Source organism: Chiloscyllium plagiosum, unplaced genomic scaffold (genome assembly GCF_037043375.1).
Source record: "Chiloscyllium plagiosum isolate Xiang-an unplaced genomic scaffold, Cpla_swu_hap1 HiC_scaffold_26, whole genome shotgun sequence".
NCBI classification, from domain to species: Eukaryota; Metazoa; Chordata; class Chondrichthyes; order Orectolobiformes; family Hemiscylliidae; genus Chiloscyllium; species Chiloscyllium plagiosum.
In genome coordinates, this window is record NW_028270164.1 from 58,187,014 (window position 1) to 58,201,756 (window position 14,743).

The following is a 14,743-nucleotide window of genomic DNA, read 5'->3' on the forward strand; positions in this document are numbered from 1 at the left end:
TCAGGTCCTGGGAATTTATCTATTTTTATGCATTTCAAGATGTCCAGCACTTTCTCCTCTGAAATATGGACATTTTTGAAGATGTCACCATCTATTTCCCTACATTCTATATCTTCCATATCCTTTTCCACAGTAAATACTGATGCAAAATACTCGTTTAGTATTTCCCTCATCTCCTGCGGCTCCACACAAAGGCGGCCTTGCTGATCTTTGACAGGGAGAAAGTGAAGACTGCAGATGCTGGAGACCAGAGTTGAAAAGTGTGGTCCTGTCAAAGATCAGCAGGCCAGGCAGCATCCGAGGAGCAGGAGAATCCATGTTTCAGGCATAAACCCTTCTTCATTAAACACTGAGATCCTTGTAGAGGGAGGAGGAGAGCTTCTTCAAGGTAGGCATCCTTGCAAGAGGATCCACAGTAGGTTAAGATCAACTTAAAACACTGAGATCCTTAATGAAGAAGGGCTTATGCCTGAAACGTCGATTCTCCTGCTCCTCGGATGCTGCCTGGCCTGCTGATCTTTGACAGGCCCTATTCTCTCCCTAGTTACCCTTTTGTCCTTAATGTATTTGCCAAAGCTATCTCATGTCCCCTTTTTGTCCTCCTGATTTCACTCTTAAGTATACTCCTACTGCCTTTATACTCTTCTAACAATTCACTCGATTTATCCTGTCTATACCTTAAAAATGCTTCCTTCTTTTTCTTAACCAAACCCTCAATTTCTTTAGTCATCCAGCATTCCCTACACCTACCAGCCTTTCCTTTCACCCTGACAGGAATATACTGTCTCTGGATTCTCGTTATCTCATTTCTGAAGGCTTCCAATTTTTCCAGCTATCCCTTTACCTGTGAACATCTGCCCCCAATCAGCTTTCAAAAGTTCTTGCCTAATACCATCAAAATTGGCCTTTCTACAATTTAGAATTTCAACTTTTAGATCTGGTCTATCTTTTTCCATCACTATTTTAAAACAAATAGAATTATAGTCGCTGGCCCCAAAGAGTTCCCCACTGACACCTCAGTCACCTACCCTGCCTTATTTCCCAAGAGTAGGTCGTGTTTTGCACCTTCTCCAGTAGGTCCATCCACATACTGAATCAGAAAATTTTCTTGTACACAATTAACAAAAACGTCTCCATTTAAACCTTTAACACTATAAAAGTCAGAGTCTATGTTTGGAAAGTTAAAATCCCCTACCATAACCACCCTATTATTCTTATAAATAACTGAAATCTCCTTACAAATTTGTTTCTCGATTTCCCTCTGACTATTAGGGGGTCTATAATACAATCCAATTAAGGTGATCGTCCCTTTCTTATTTCTCAGTTCAACCCAAGCAACTTCCCTGGATGTATCTCCGGGAATATCCTCCCTCAGTACAGCTGTAATGTTATCCCTTAGATTAGGGGTAGTGAACGAGCATGGAATGACAATTAGTTAACAGACAGAAAGACAGACAGTAGGAATAGATGGATTTTTCCCACGATGGGGTGCCACCAGTATGAGACTTGGGGCACTGCTATTAGCACAATTAGTTTATGGAATCAAAAGTAATATTTCCAAATTTACCAATGACATAAAATTAGATGAGGAGACTTCAAGTGCAGTTAAACAGGCAAACTGGTTAGGCAAGAACATGGCAGGTAGAATATAATGTGAATAAGTGAAGTTTAGATTACATTACTTAGTGTGGAAACAGGCCCTTCGGCCCAACAGGTCCACACCAACCCTCCATTCCCCTATATTTACCCTTTCACCTAACACTATGGTCAGTTTAGCATGGACAATTCACCTGACCCTGCACATTTTTGCACCGTGGGAGGAAACCGGAGCACCCGGAGGAAACCCACGCAGACACGGGGAGAATGTGCAAACTCCACACAGTCAGTTGCCTGAGGTGGGAATTGAACCCAGGTCTCTGGTGCTGTGAAGCAGCAGTGCTAACCGCTGTGCCACCGTGCCGCCCACTTTTTAAATAGCAACATTGAAAATCCTTGATAACAGCGATGAGAGTGGGAAGTTATTCACTTTGGTCAAAAAAAAGACAAATTATTTCTGAAACAGTGAGAGGTTAGGAAGTACCGGCGCCCAAGGGACCTTGGAATCTTTGCTCATGAGTTGCTAAAACCTAGCAAGAAGATACAGCAAGCGATTAGGAAGTCAAATGGTTTGTTGGAGATGTGAGCATAGGTATTTGGTGGTGATTGTATTGAGCATAGTGAGACTGCACCTGGAGTATGGAGTCATGTTTTGGTCTCCTTATTGAAGGAAGGTACATATAGAGGGAATGCACCTACAAAATTTCACCAGATGAATCCCTGGGATGGTGGGACTTTTTTATGAGGACAGTTAAGGAAGCTGGGTCTATAGTTATGAGACTTTGAAACTATTATAGGTGATCTCATTGACATTTACAAAATGCTGACAGGACACTGAAGGGTGGGTGACAATGGGATATTGCTCTATGCTAGGAACTATGGGAAGTACTATCAGGTAAAAGGGCAGGCCATTTAAAACTGGGATGGGAAGGAACGTCTTTACTCAGAGGGTGGTAAGTCTTTAGGTAGAGATAGAGAATTACAGTCATTAAGCATGTTTAAGTCAGAAATTGAGAAGCTTCTGGACACCAATGATTTAAAGGTATCGTGCGAGAAAGAGGCATTGAGGTTATTGGCCATGAGGTAATTGACTCATCAGGTTGAATGACCTACTCTATTGTCCCTATTCTGTTAAATAGACCATTATTTGGTAAGACGTGGGAGAGGAGTTTTCTCTGATACTTACTATTTCAGTGGTACAGATGTGAGGGAGGTCTTACAGATGTGCAGACAGTCGTACTTACCTGGCAGTCGAACTGGGGCTTGTCTGACCCTGCCCACTTGAGTTTTGTCTTCACCTGTGCATTGAAATGTTGTAATTTCCTTCTTAAACTCATCTTCATAGGTAACCCTGCAACAGAGTGACAGGGTCAGAGTGTCAGGCAGTCTCCTGGAGAGTCAATACACTTTAAGCACACATTCCCCTCCCCCCCCCACTAGAAAACCTGTTCAGGAGCTAGACAGCTGGTGTCAGACCCGCCATTTATGACAACAGTGTCAGGCAGACAACAGCAATTTCCCAAAAGGCAGAGACAATTCTGTGACCTTCTCACCTGATAGAGGACAGCTAACACTCAATCCACAGCCGGACTCCCTATACCCAGCACAGTGTCCACGGCCAGGCTCCCTTTACCCAGCACAGTGCCCACAACCAGGCTCCCTATACCCAGCACAGTGTCCACGGCCAGGCTTCCTTTACCCAGCACAGTGCCCACAACCAGGCTCCCTATACCCAGCACAAGTGTCCACGGCCGGGCTCCCTGTACCCAGCACAATGTCCAAATAAAGAGGTGAATATAAGTGACTGCAAAATCATCCAAATAACCTGCAATCTCTCAATAATGTGGTCAGTGGAAAGTGTTTGTGACAGTGTGGGGAATCCTTTGTGAAGATGGAGAGTTGGATGGGGGACAACATGTACGTGAGGGTGGAGTATTGGATTGGGTAGAGTATCTGTGAGAGGGTGGGGTGTTGGATGGGGTACAGTGTGTGGGAGGGTGGGGTGTTGAATGGGGTACAGTGTGAGACTGGATGGGAAGTCGAATGGGGTACAGTGTGTGAGGGGGTGGGGTCTCAATGGAGTGCAGTGTGTGAGGGGGTGGGGTCTCAATGGAGAGCAGTGTGTGAGGGGGTGGGGTCTCAATGGAGTGCAGTGTGTGAGAGGGTGGGGTCTCAATGGAGTGCAGTGTGTGAGGGGGTGGTGTCTCAATGGAGTGCAGTGTGTGAGGGGGTGGGGTCTCATTGGAGTGCAGTGTGTGAGGGGGTGGGGTCTCAATGGAATGCAGTGTGTGAGAGGGTGGGGTCTCATTGGAGTGCAGTGAGTGAGAGGGTGGGGATGCAATAGAGTGCAGTGTGTGAGGGGGTGGGGTCTCAATGGAGTGCAGTGTGTGAGAGAGGATGGGGACTCAATGGAGTGCAGTGTGTGAGGGGGTGGGGATGCAATGGAGTGCAGTGTGTGAGGGGGTGGGGATGCAATGGAGTGCAGTGTGTGAGGGGGTGGGGTCTCAATGGAGTGCAGTGTGTGAGGGGGTGGGGATGTAATGGAGTGCAGTGTGTGAGGGGGTGGGGATGCAATGGAGTGCAGTGTGTGAGGGTGTGTGGTCTCAATGGAGTGCAGTGTGTGAGGGGGTGGGGTCTCATTGGAGTGCAGTGTGTGAAAGGGTGGGGTCTCATTGGAGTGCAGTGTGTGAGGGGGTGGGGTCTCATTGCAGTGCAGTGTGTGAGGGGGTGGGGTCTCATTGGAATGCAGTGAGGGGGTGGGGTCTCAATGGAGTGCAGTGTGTGAGGGGGTGGGGTCTCATTGGAGTGCAGTGTGTGAGGGGCTGGGGTCTCAATGGAATGCAGTGTGTGAGAGGGTGGGGTCTCATTGGAGTGCAGTGTGTGAGGGGGTGGGGTCTCAATGGAGTGCAGTGTGTGAGGGGGTGGGGTATCAGTGGAGTGCAGTGTGTGAGGGGGTGGGGTCTCATTGGAGTGCAGTGTGTGAGGGGGTGGGGTCTCAATGGAGTGCAGTGTGTGAGGGGGTGGGGTCTCAATGGAGTGCAGTGTGTGAGGGGGTGGGTGAGGGTACAGTCTGTATGACAGAGTAAGGATGTCTCTGTTACCTGCTTAGGGCTGTGTTGTTTGCATTATTTGTGTTTGCGTTGTCAGTTGCTGGGAAGAAACTGGTTGTGTTAAATGGTGAATCTGTCGGTCTGCTGTGTGGTGATTCAGGCTCCTCTCCTCCACCCTCTGATTTACTGAATTGAAGCGGCCGTTGACTTGTCACGTGTTGCTGCAAGGAGCTACTTCTGTCCATCGGATAGGAATCAGACTGTCCTCCAAACAGACCACCAGTTCTCTGCAAAGACAAAATTCAAAGGGGATTGTACCAACAGGGAGACAACTGAAATTAATCAGACCTCAATGGTTACCACATGAAAAAGAAAATCCAAATGTTTCTGTTTTTGTCAAATTTGGAACAAATGGACATGGCAGATACATGCTGAAAAATGTGTTGCTGGAAAAGCGCAGCAGGTCAGGAAGAAGGGCTTATGCCCGGAACGTCGATTCTCCTGTTCCCTGGATGCTGCCTGACCTGCTGCGCTTTTCCAGCAACACATTTTTCAGCTCTGATCTCCAGCATCTGCAATCCTCACTTGCTCCATGGCAGATACATAGCCAAGGACTGTCCTGATCAGTCTGCCTTTTGAGGGGGCCATTAATCACCAGTGCTATAAACACCTTGGCTTTGTGATTGCTAACATTACCTTGGGAGCTATAATTATTTTAATGAGTACTTGGAAGTTACTATTACTTAATATGAGCATTCAGGTGTTATAATTACTCACTATGACTGTTTAGGCCTTATTATCACTCTTCATAACTGTGTGGGAGTTATGATTCACAATGAGTATGTGGGAGTTTATCATTACTCACTGAGTGTTGAGGAGTTATTTTTATTCACTGGGTGTATGGGTGCTGTTTTACTCATTATGAGTGTTCAGGACTCATTATTGCTCACTGAGTCTTTGGGAATTACCATGATTCAGAATTATTATTACTCCCAATGAGTGTTCCAGAGTTATCATTGATCATTATGAGATATTATTGCTCACTGTGCGTGTTTGGGACTTATCATTACTTATCATTACATGTACTCCCTCATTAATCACTGTGAGGCATTATGACTCACTGAGTATTGAGAATGATTATTATTGTGGGGTATCATTGCTCATTGTGAGTGCTTGGGAGATATTACTCCACACTGAGTCTCACCGCTATCCAATATAAATCTTTAACTTTTGCCATTCTTCACCATGAACGTTTTAGAGTCTCTGTTGTTACAATGGGAGCTACATTCACTGTCATTGTCAATCATGAATCTGCCACAATGAGGTGGGATGTTCTGACCCGATCTGACGGAATGTACAAACTCTCAATGCTGAACGAATTCCTGCAGACAGTTTCTTCTTGTAAATGAAAGATAATCACCATGGAAACCGTCATCAACCAAGCAACAAGTCCTGTGAAGTGACTCACCCTGTAAATTGTTTCATCCAAGCCCCCCTCCTCCATTGTTTGGTCTCCTTCCTCTTCAACTGGCAGCTCTCCAGATACAGTTCGATGGAGATTATCACCAACCTCCTCCTCAATACTGCGCAATCCAGCCTAACATGGAAGCAGGATGAAAGGTCAAGCATTGTACCACACCTCTCAGATATCCTGCTCATCCCTTAACAGTCCCGCTCATCCTCTACTATTTTATCTCCTACAGAGGGAGGTATTGGCCCATTACTACTCATGATAGACCATTAATCTAGCTAGTACTCTGGGGATCCAGGTTCAAAAATAAAAAAATCTGGATTGGCCATGAAACCATTGTTAATTGTCATGAAAAACCTATCCAGTTGACTGTTGTTGGTGCCTGTCCTCGGATGCTGCCTGAATTGCTGTGCTCTTCCAGCACCACTGATCCAGAATCTGGTTTCCAGCATCTGCAGTCATTGTTTTTACCACCTTTATGGAGGGAAGTCTACTGTCCTTACCTGGTCTGACCTATGGGTGACTCCAGACCTAAAATTAATCGAAGATGCACGTGCAGGCTATCATGTAAAATGCTGAAAATGTGTTGCTGGAAAAGCGCAGCAGGTCAGGCAGCATCCAGGGAACAGGAGAATCGACGTTTCGGGCATAAGCCCTTCTTCAGGAAGACTTCCTGAAGAAGGGCTTATGCCCAAAACATCGATTCTCCTGTTCCCTGGATGCTGCCTGACCTGCTGCGCTTTCCCAGCAACACATTTTCAGCTCTGATCTCCAGCATCTGCAGACCTCACTTTCTCCTATCATGTAAAATGACCCCTGCTGCAGAACACCCCAATTCTGCTTCTGACAATCAGAGTGGTGTGAATCCCTAACAGAAGCAGACACAGAAACTGCCTATTCTCATTGATCGAGCCTCTGCCTACTTCAGTCTGCTTATGCTGCACCACTGGATTCACCAACTCAGCTTGAATGGTTCTGTGTCTTTCAGTAGATTTAAAGCAGCTTCAATCTTCAGAAATGCTGGTTTACAATCTCAATGTCAGATTTAGTTTCCATAGAACTTAAAGGATTAGCTTCCTTTTTCAATTAAGATCTGTCTCTAAAAGCACAAGCTTTCAAATCACAGACTTCACCACAATATGATGCAACCTGACAGATAAATCGCAGTGCAATGTTAGACAGAGAAAAACACCTAAATGGTTCTCCTCATTCACATCGTAGATCATACAGACATTGAGTACAGACCCTTCAGCCCTTTGTCCATGCCGACCAGGTTTCCTCAACTAAACTAGTCCCATTTTCCTGTGTTTAGCCCATATCCCTCTAAACTTTTCCCGTCCATGCACCTGTCCAAATGTCGTTTAAATGCTCCATTTGTATGTGCCTCTATCACTTCCTCTGGCAGCTTTTTCGATATACAAACCACCCTCTGTGTGAAAATGTTGCCCCTCAGGTCTGGTTTACATCTTTCCCCAGTCACCTTAAATCTATGCCCTCTAGTTCTGGAGGGCAGAACCTTGGGGAAAAGGCCTTAGCTATTCTTATCTATGGCCCTCATGATTTTATAAACCTCTCTAAGGTCAACCCTCTGTTTCCTAGCTCCAGGGAACAATGTCTCAGCCTATCCAACCTCTGCTTAGAATTCAAACCTTCCAGTCTCAGTAACATCCTTGTCAATCGTTTTGCTCTCTTTCCAGTTTAGTAACATCGTTCCTTTCACAGGGTGACCAGAATTATATTCTTATTTCAAACGTGACCTTACCAATGTCTAGTACAGCTGTAACATGATGCTCCACCTTCTGTACTCTATGCTCTGACCGACGAAGTCAAGCATGCCATTCACCTTCTTCACTACTCTGTCTACTTTCAAAGACCAATGTTTTCGAAGCTCTGGATCTCTCTGTTCAACAACATTCCCCAGGACCCGACCATTGATGTGCAAGTCCTGCCCTGCTTTGTCTCAGCAAAATGAAACATCTCGCATTATCTGCTTTAAACTCCCATGTGCCATTGCTCAGCCCACTAGCCCAGTTGATCTAGGTCCTGTTGGTTAACCAATCCACTTTGTTACCAATTTTGGTGTCATCCGCAAACTTACTAACCATGCCTCTTATATAAATGATTTGGATGAGAATATAGATGATAAACAACATGGTCACTTCCTGTCACTGTTTCATTTTCCTTGCCTCTGACAGACAAGATCTGAACTCACATCTGGTCGATGTCACTTTGTAATTGACTGAAGTGGCTGCACAAGCAAACTGCCCCTAACAACCCCTTCTCCCTGATCAGCATATTCTCCTACAGCTCTGTTTATTCCTAAAAAAGCTACAGGACAGAAGGGAGCTATTCAGCCCATTGGGACTGTATCAGCTCTTGGATGAGTTCAATCATCGAGTCCCACTTGCCACCTTTTCTCGGCAACCCTAAATATTTTTCCCTTTCAGATTATAATCTGATTCCCTCTTAAACTGGAGGGCACCAATGTCCTGGGCGGGAAATTTGCTCGAGCACTTCAGGAGGGTTTCAATTAGTTTGGCAGGGCGATGGGAACTAGAGAAACAGATCAGAGGAGAGGGTAGTTGTTGAATGGGCAGAAATAGAATGCAGAGAGTCTCTCAGGAAGGGTACACTGTTGATAGGGCAAAGGGATGGGTTAAAGTGTGTCGGTTTCAATGCTAGGAGTGTCAGGAATAAGAGTGATGAACTTAGAACATGGATCAGTACTTGGAACTACGATGTTGTGGCCATAACGGAGACATGGATTTCACAGGAACAGAAATGGTTGTAAGATATTCCATGGTTTAGGTCTTTTAAAAAGAACGGGGTGGGGGGGAGGTGTAAAGGAGGAGGGGGAGTAGCATGGTTAATTAGAGAGTGCATCCAGCTGCAGAAAAGGAGGTGGTTGAGAGTTTGAGTCAGTATGGGTGGACATCAGTAACAGGAAAGGAGCAGTCACTTTATTGGGTGCTTTCTATAAAGTCTCCATTAGCAGTAGAGGGATGGAAGGACAGATTGGACAGTGGGTCTTGGAAAGGTGCAGATGTAACAGAGTTGTTGTTACGGGTGATTTCAACTTCCCCGATACTGATTGGAACCTCCTTAGTGCAGATGGCCTGGCTGGAGCCGATACTGTCAGGTGTGTCCAAGAGGGATTCCTGACTCAATATGTAGATAGGCCGACGGGGGGGCCATATTGGATTTGTTGCTAGGCAATGAGCCAGGTCATGTGTCAGATCTCTCGATGGGAGAGCATTTCAGTGACAGTAACCACACTGCCTCACCTTCACCATAACCACGGAGAGGGATAGGAACAGAAAATATGGGAAGGTATTTAATTGGGGAGCTGTGGAGTCTAAATTGGGAACAATTGTTCCAGGGAAATACACAACAGAAATGTGGAGGCTGTTTAAGGAACACTTGTTGCGAGTGTTGGAAACTTTGTCTCACAGAGATAGGCAAGGAATGGTAAAGTGAAGGAGCCTTGGATGACAAGAGCAGAGGAGCTCATCCTCAAGAGGAAGAAGGAAGCTTACTTAAGGTTGTGGAGGCAAGGATCTGGCACAGCTTTACAGGATTACAGGGTAGCTGGGAAAGAACTCAAAAATGGACTAAGGAGAGCTGGGAGGGGATAAGAGAAAGCCTTGGCGGGAAGGATTAGGGAAAACCCAAAAGGTATTTTACCCGTACGTGAAGAATAAGAGAATGATCAGAGAGAGGAGAGGGCAGATCAGGGATAGTGGAGGGAACTTGGTAGGATTGTCCCTAAATGGGTTTTTTGCTTCAGTATTCACTGGAGAGCGGGACTTTGTTGATAGTGAGAACACTATGGATGGGGTTAATAGGCTTGAACAGACTGATATTAAGGAAGTGGATGTGCTGGAAATTCTGGGAAGCATCAGGATAGATAAGTCCCCAAGGCCGAACCAGATATATCCAAGGTTACTACGGGAAGCGAGGAATGAGATTGCTGCACCTCTGGCGATGATTTTTGCATCCTCACTCTCCACGGGAGTAGTACCGGCTGATCAGAGGGAGGCAAATGCTGTTCCTCTGTTCGAGAAAGGGAATAGGGAAATCCCTGGGAATTACAGACCACTCAGTCTTACATCTGTGGTCAGCAAGGTAGATTAGATTAGATTACATTACATTACAGTGTGGAAACAGGCCCTTCGGCCCAACAAGTCCACACCGACCCGCCGAAGCGTAACCCACCCATACCCCTACATTTACCCCTTACCTAACACTACGGGCAATTTAGCATGGCCAATTCACCTGACCTGCACATCTTTGGACTGTGGGAGGAAACCGGAGCACCCGGAGGAAACCCACGCAGACACGGGGAGAACGTGCAAACTCCACACAGTCAGTCGCCTGAGGCGGGAAGGTACTGGAAAGGATTCTGAGAGATAGGATTTATTACTATTTGGAAAAACATAGTTTGATTAAAGATAGTCAGCATGGCTTTGTGAGGGGCAGGGCATGCCTCACAAACCTTAATTGAGTTCTTCGAGGATGTGACGAGCCAAGTTGATGAAGGTTGAGCAGTGGATGTGGTGAATATGGATTTCAGTCGAGAGTGTGGTGCTGGAAAAGCACAGCTGGTCAGGCACCATCCGAGGAGCAGGAGAATTGACCTTTCGAGCATAAGTCCTGGGGGATTTTATCTGGGAGCTTTTATCTCCCACAGCTTATGCTTGAAACATCAATTCTCCTGCTCCTCGGATGCTGCCTGACCAGCTGAGCTTTTCCAGCACCACACTCTCGACTCTGAACTGCAGCATCTGCAGTCCTCACTTTCTCCCTGTATAAGGATTTCAGTACAGCATTTGATAAGGCTTCCCATGATAGGCTCATTCAGGAAGTTAGGAGGTATGGGATACAGGGGAATTTGGCTGCCTGGATACAGAATTGGCTGGCCGAAAGAAGACAGCGAGTGGTAGTGGATGGAAAGTATTCCGCCTGGTGGTTGATGATGAGTGGTTTCTCACAGGAATCTGTTCTTGGGTCTCTGCTCTTTGTAGTTTTTATAAATTACTTGGATGAATAAGTGGAAGGGTGGGTTAGTAGATTTGCTGATGACACAAAGGTCGGTGATGTTTGTAGATAGTGACGAGGGCTGTTGCTGGCTACAACAAGACATTGACAGGATGCAGAGCTGGGCTGGGAAGTGACAGATGGAATTCAACCTGGATAAATGCAAAATGATTCATTTTGGAAGGTCGAATTGGCCAATCAAGGGAGGCCCAATGCTGGCCAACCAAACACGGGGAACATTGAAAAACAATGAGAAAAACAAAGGATGAAGTGGTTTTGACTGAGTGTTGGGTAGGAGCCAGGTATGGCTTTGGAAGCTGCTGGATTGCATTTTTTTTTTAGTTTTGCTCTCTAGTTATTCTCCAGGTATTGATTTTTTTGAATGTCCTGAGGGAAAAAAAACCTAGTATATAAGAAATCAGGAAAAGTCTCTCGAGTTCTGTGGAAATTGTTTGCATTGACCGGTGATTTCACAATTATAACTGTTATCAAACTGGTAACTTAGGGTTCCTTCTGTAAAAAATTAACCCTTAAATGTCTATCTTTCGATGTGGCAATTAATGCAGATTGGCCCTAGATTGTAAATGTTAATTAGATTGCCTTATTTTTCATTTGTGTTCTGCTAAAGTTACAATATTAATTGTAAATTGTTAATTTTGGTTTATGTTATAAACTTTGTGTCCAGTTATTTGTATGAAATTTGTGGGGGGCATCAAATATTTTAATTTCACTGTGTTGTGGATCCAGTGTTAGCAAGTCTGATTAAGTTTGGTTTCCCATCCGTAACAACTATCAATATTGTGGGAATTATCATTGACTAAAAGCTGAAATGCTGAAATCTGGTCTCTGTCAGAGCATCATTCACGTTTCTCCCTTTTCAATATCTCCTATTGCACAGAGTGACCCATTGTCAGACTAATCGATGTCAATCACAAAGGCAGTCCCACAACAAACCGAAACAAACCAACACAAATCACAGAGACATAGCAAAACACATTGCAGGTATTGGAGGCCAGAAATAAAAACTGCAAGTTACGGAAAAAATTAAGAAGGTGTTGCAGTGTCTGTAGAAAGAGAAATAACAGCAACAAAGCAATGGCAAACCGTTAAAATCTCACCGTTTCCCCAGCAACACGGTCCAAACTAGAATCAGAACGGCAGTCCGTGCCACCACTTCCCAATGAACTTCACAGGGCACTCAGAACCCCAGAAATTATCATCCTTACCTGGAGCACAATCTCATTTTGATTCTGGTTCTTCTTTGATGGGAGAGTTCCATAATATTCTTCTTGACGTTTCTTAAACTTACGGAAATGTTCTTGGATTAGAAATGTGGCATAGAACTTGCCAACTGTCACCTCATCATCTGAACAGAAAATGTTAATGATTAATTAGAAATGTGGCATAGAACTTGCCAACTGTCACCTCATCATCTGAACAGAAAATGTTAATGATTAATTAGAAACATAGAGTCATAAAGTTATAGAGTCCTATAACAGGCCCTTTGGCCTAAACTGGTCCATGCCGACCAAAATGTCCACCCACGCTAACCCCATTTCACTGCACTTGGCTTATATCCTTCTAATCCTTATTAGAGTGAAGCTGAAAAAGCACAGCAGTTCAGGCAGCATCCGAGGAGCAGTAAAATTGACGTTTCGGGCAAAAGCCCTTTATCAGGAATGCAGGCAGAGTGCCTGAAGGGTGGAGAGATAAATGACAGGAGGGAGGGGGTGGGGAAAAAGGAGCATAGAGTACAGTAGGTGAGTGGGGGAGGTGATGAAGGTGATAGGTCGGGGGGAGTGGATAGGTGGAAAGGAAGATAGGCAGGTCGGACAAGTCATGGGGACAGTGCTGAGCTGGAAGATTGGAACTGGGGTGAGATGGGGGAAGGGGAAATGAGGAAACTGTTGAAGTCCACATTGATGCCCTGGGGTTGAAGTGTTCTGAGGCGGAAGATGAGGCGTTCTTCCTCCAGGCGTCTGGTGGTGAGGGACCGGCGGTGAAGGAGGCCCAGAACCTCCATGTCCTCGGCAGAGTGGGAAGGGGAGTTGAAATGTTGGGCCACGGGGCAGTTTGGTTGATTGGTGCGGGTGTCTCGGAGATGTTTCCTAAAGCGCTCTGCTAGGAGGCGCCCAGTCTCCCCAATGTAGAGGAGACCGCATCGGGAGCAACGGATACAATAAATGATATTGGTGGATGTACAGGTAAAACTTTATGGATGTGGAAGGCTCCTTTAGGGCCTTGGATAGAGGTGAGGGAGGAGGTGTGGGCGCAGGTTTTACAGTTCCTGCGGTGGCAGGGGAAGGTGCCAGAATGGGAGGGTGGGTTGTAGGGGGGTGTGGACCTGACCAGGTAGTCACGGAGGGAACGGTCTTTGCGGAAGGCAGAAAGGGGTGGGGAGGGAAATATATCCCTGGTGGTGGGGTCTTTTTGGAGGTGGCGGAAATGTCGGCGGATGATTTGGTTTATGCGGAGGTTTGTCGGGTGGAAGGTGAGCACCAGGGGCGTTCTGTCCTTGTTACGGTTGGAGGGTGGGGTCTGAGGGCGGAGGTGCGGGATGTGGATGAGATGCGTTGGAGGGCATCTTTAACCACATGGAAAGGGAAGTTGCGGTCTCTAAAGAAGGAGGCTATCAGGTGTGTTCTGTGGTGGAACCGCTCCTCCTGGGAGCAGATACGACGGAGGCAGAGGAATTGGGAATACGGGATGGCATTTTTGCAGGAGGTAGGGTGGGAAGAGGTGTAGGGGAGAAAGTGAGGTCTGCAGATGCTGGAGATCAAAGTTGAAACTTTATTGCTGGAACAGCACAGCAGGTCAGGCAGCATCCAGGGAACTGAAGATTCGACGTTTCGGGCACAGGCCCTTCTTCAGGAAGAAGAAGGGCCTGTGCCCGAAACGTCGAATCTCCTGTTCCCTGGATGCTGCCTGACCTGCTGTGCTGTTCCAGCAATAAAGTTTCAACTGGGAAGAGGTGTAATCCAGGTAGCTGTGGGAGTCGGTGGGTTTGTAAAAAATGTCAGTGTCGTCATTAATGGAGATGGAGAGGTCCAGGAAGGGGAGGGAGGTGTTGGAGATGGTCCAGGTAAATTAAGGTCAGGGTGGAATGTGTTGGTGAAGTTAATGAATTGCTCAACCTCCTCGGATGCTGCCTGAACTGCTGTGCTTTTCCAGCACCATTCTAGTCTCGACTCTGGTTTCCAGCATCTGCAGTCATTGTTTTTACCTCCTTCTAATCCTTTCCTATCCATGTATTTTGTCCAAATGCCTTTTAAATGTTGTTAATATATCTGCCTCAACCACTTCTGCTGGCAGCTCATTCCAGACATGTACCACCCTCTGTGTAAAAAAGTTGCCCCTCAGGTTCCCTTTTATTCTTTCCCCTCTAACCTTAAAATTGTGCCCTCTAGTCTTCGATTCCTCAAACCTAGAAAAAAGACTGAGTGCATTCACTCTATCCATGCCTCTCATGATCTTATACACTTCTATAAGATCCCCCTCAGTCTCCTATATTCAATCTCTCCCTATAGCTCAGACCCTTGAATCTTGGCAACATCCTTGTAAACTTCTTCTGCACTCTTCCCAGTTTAAT

At 45.9% G+C, this 14,743-nt stretch overlaps 1 protein-coding gene across 3 annotated transcripts in view; it reads right to left on the bottom strand.

Moving 5' to 3' along the window:
• LOC122562953 (voltage-dependent L-type calcium channel subunit alpha-1S-like) overlaps positions 1–14,743 on the bottom strand; it is a 235,396-nt gene that overhangs the window by 7,479 nt on the left and 213,174 nt on the right. For all 3 annotated transcript variants that reach the window (XM_087973777.1, XM_087973778.1, XM_087973779.1), the window contains 4 exons: positions 12,381–12,520; positions 6,115–6,243; positions 4,698–4,933; positions 2,841–2,947 (listed from right to left, as the gene is read on the bottom strand). In XM_087973777.1, coding sequence (XP_087829903.1) covers positions 2,841–2,947; positions 4,698–4,933; positions 6,115–6,243; positions 12,381–12,520 — 612 coding nt within the window. The remainder of the gene's footprint in view (positions 1–2,840; positions 2,948–4,697; positions 4,934–6,114; positions 6,244–12,380; positions 12,521–14,743) is intronic.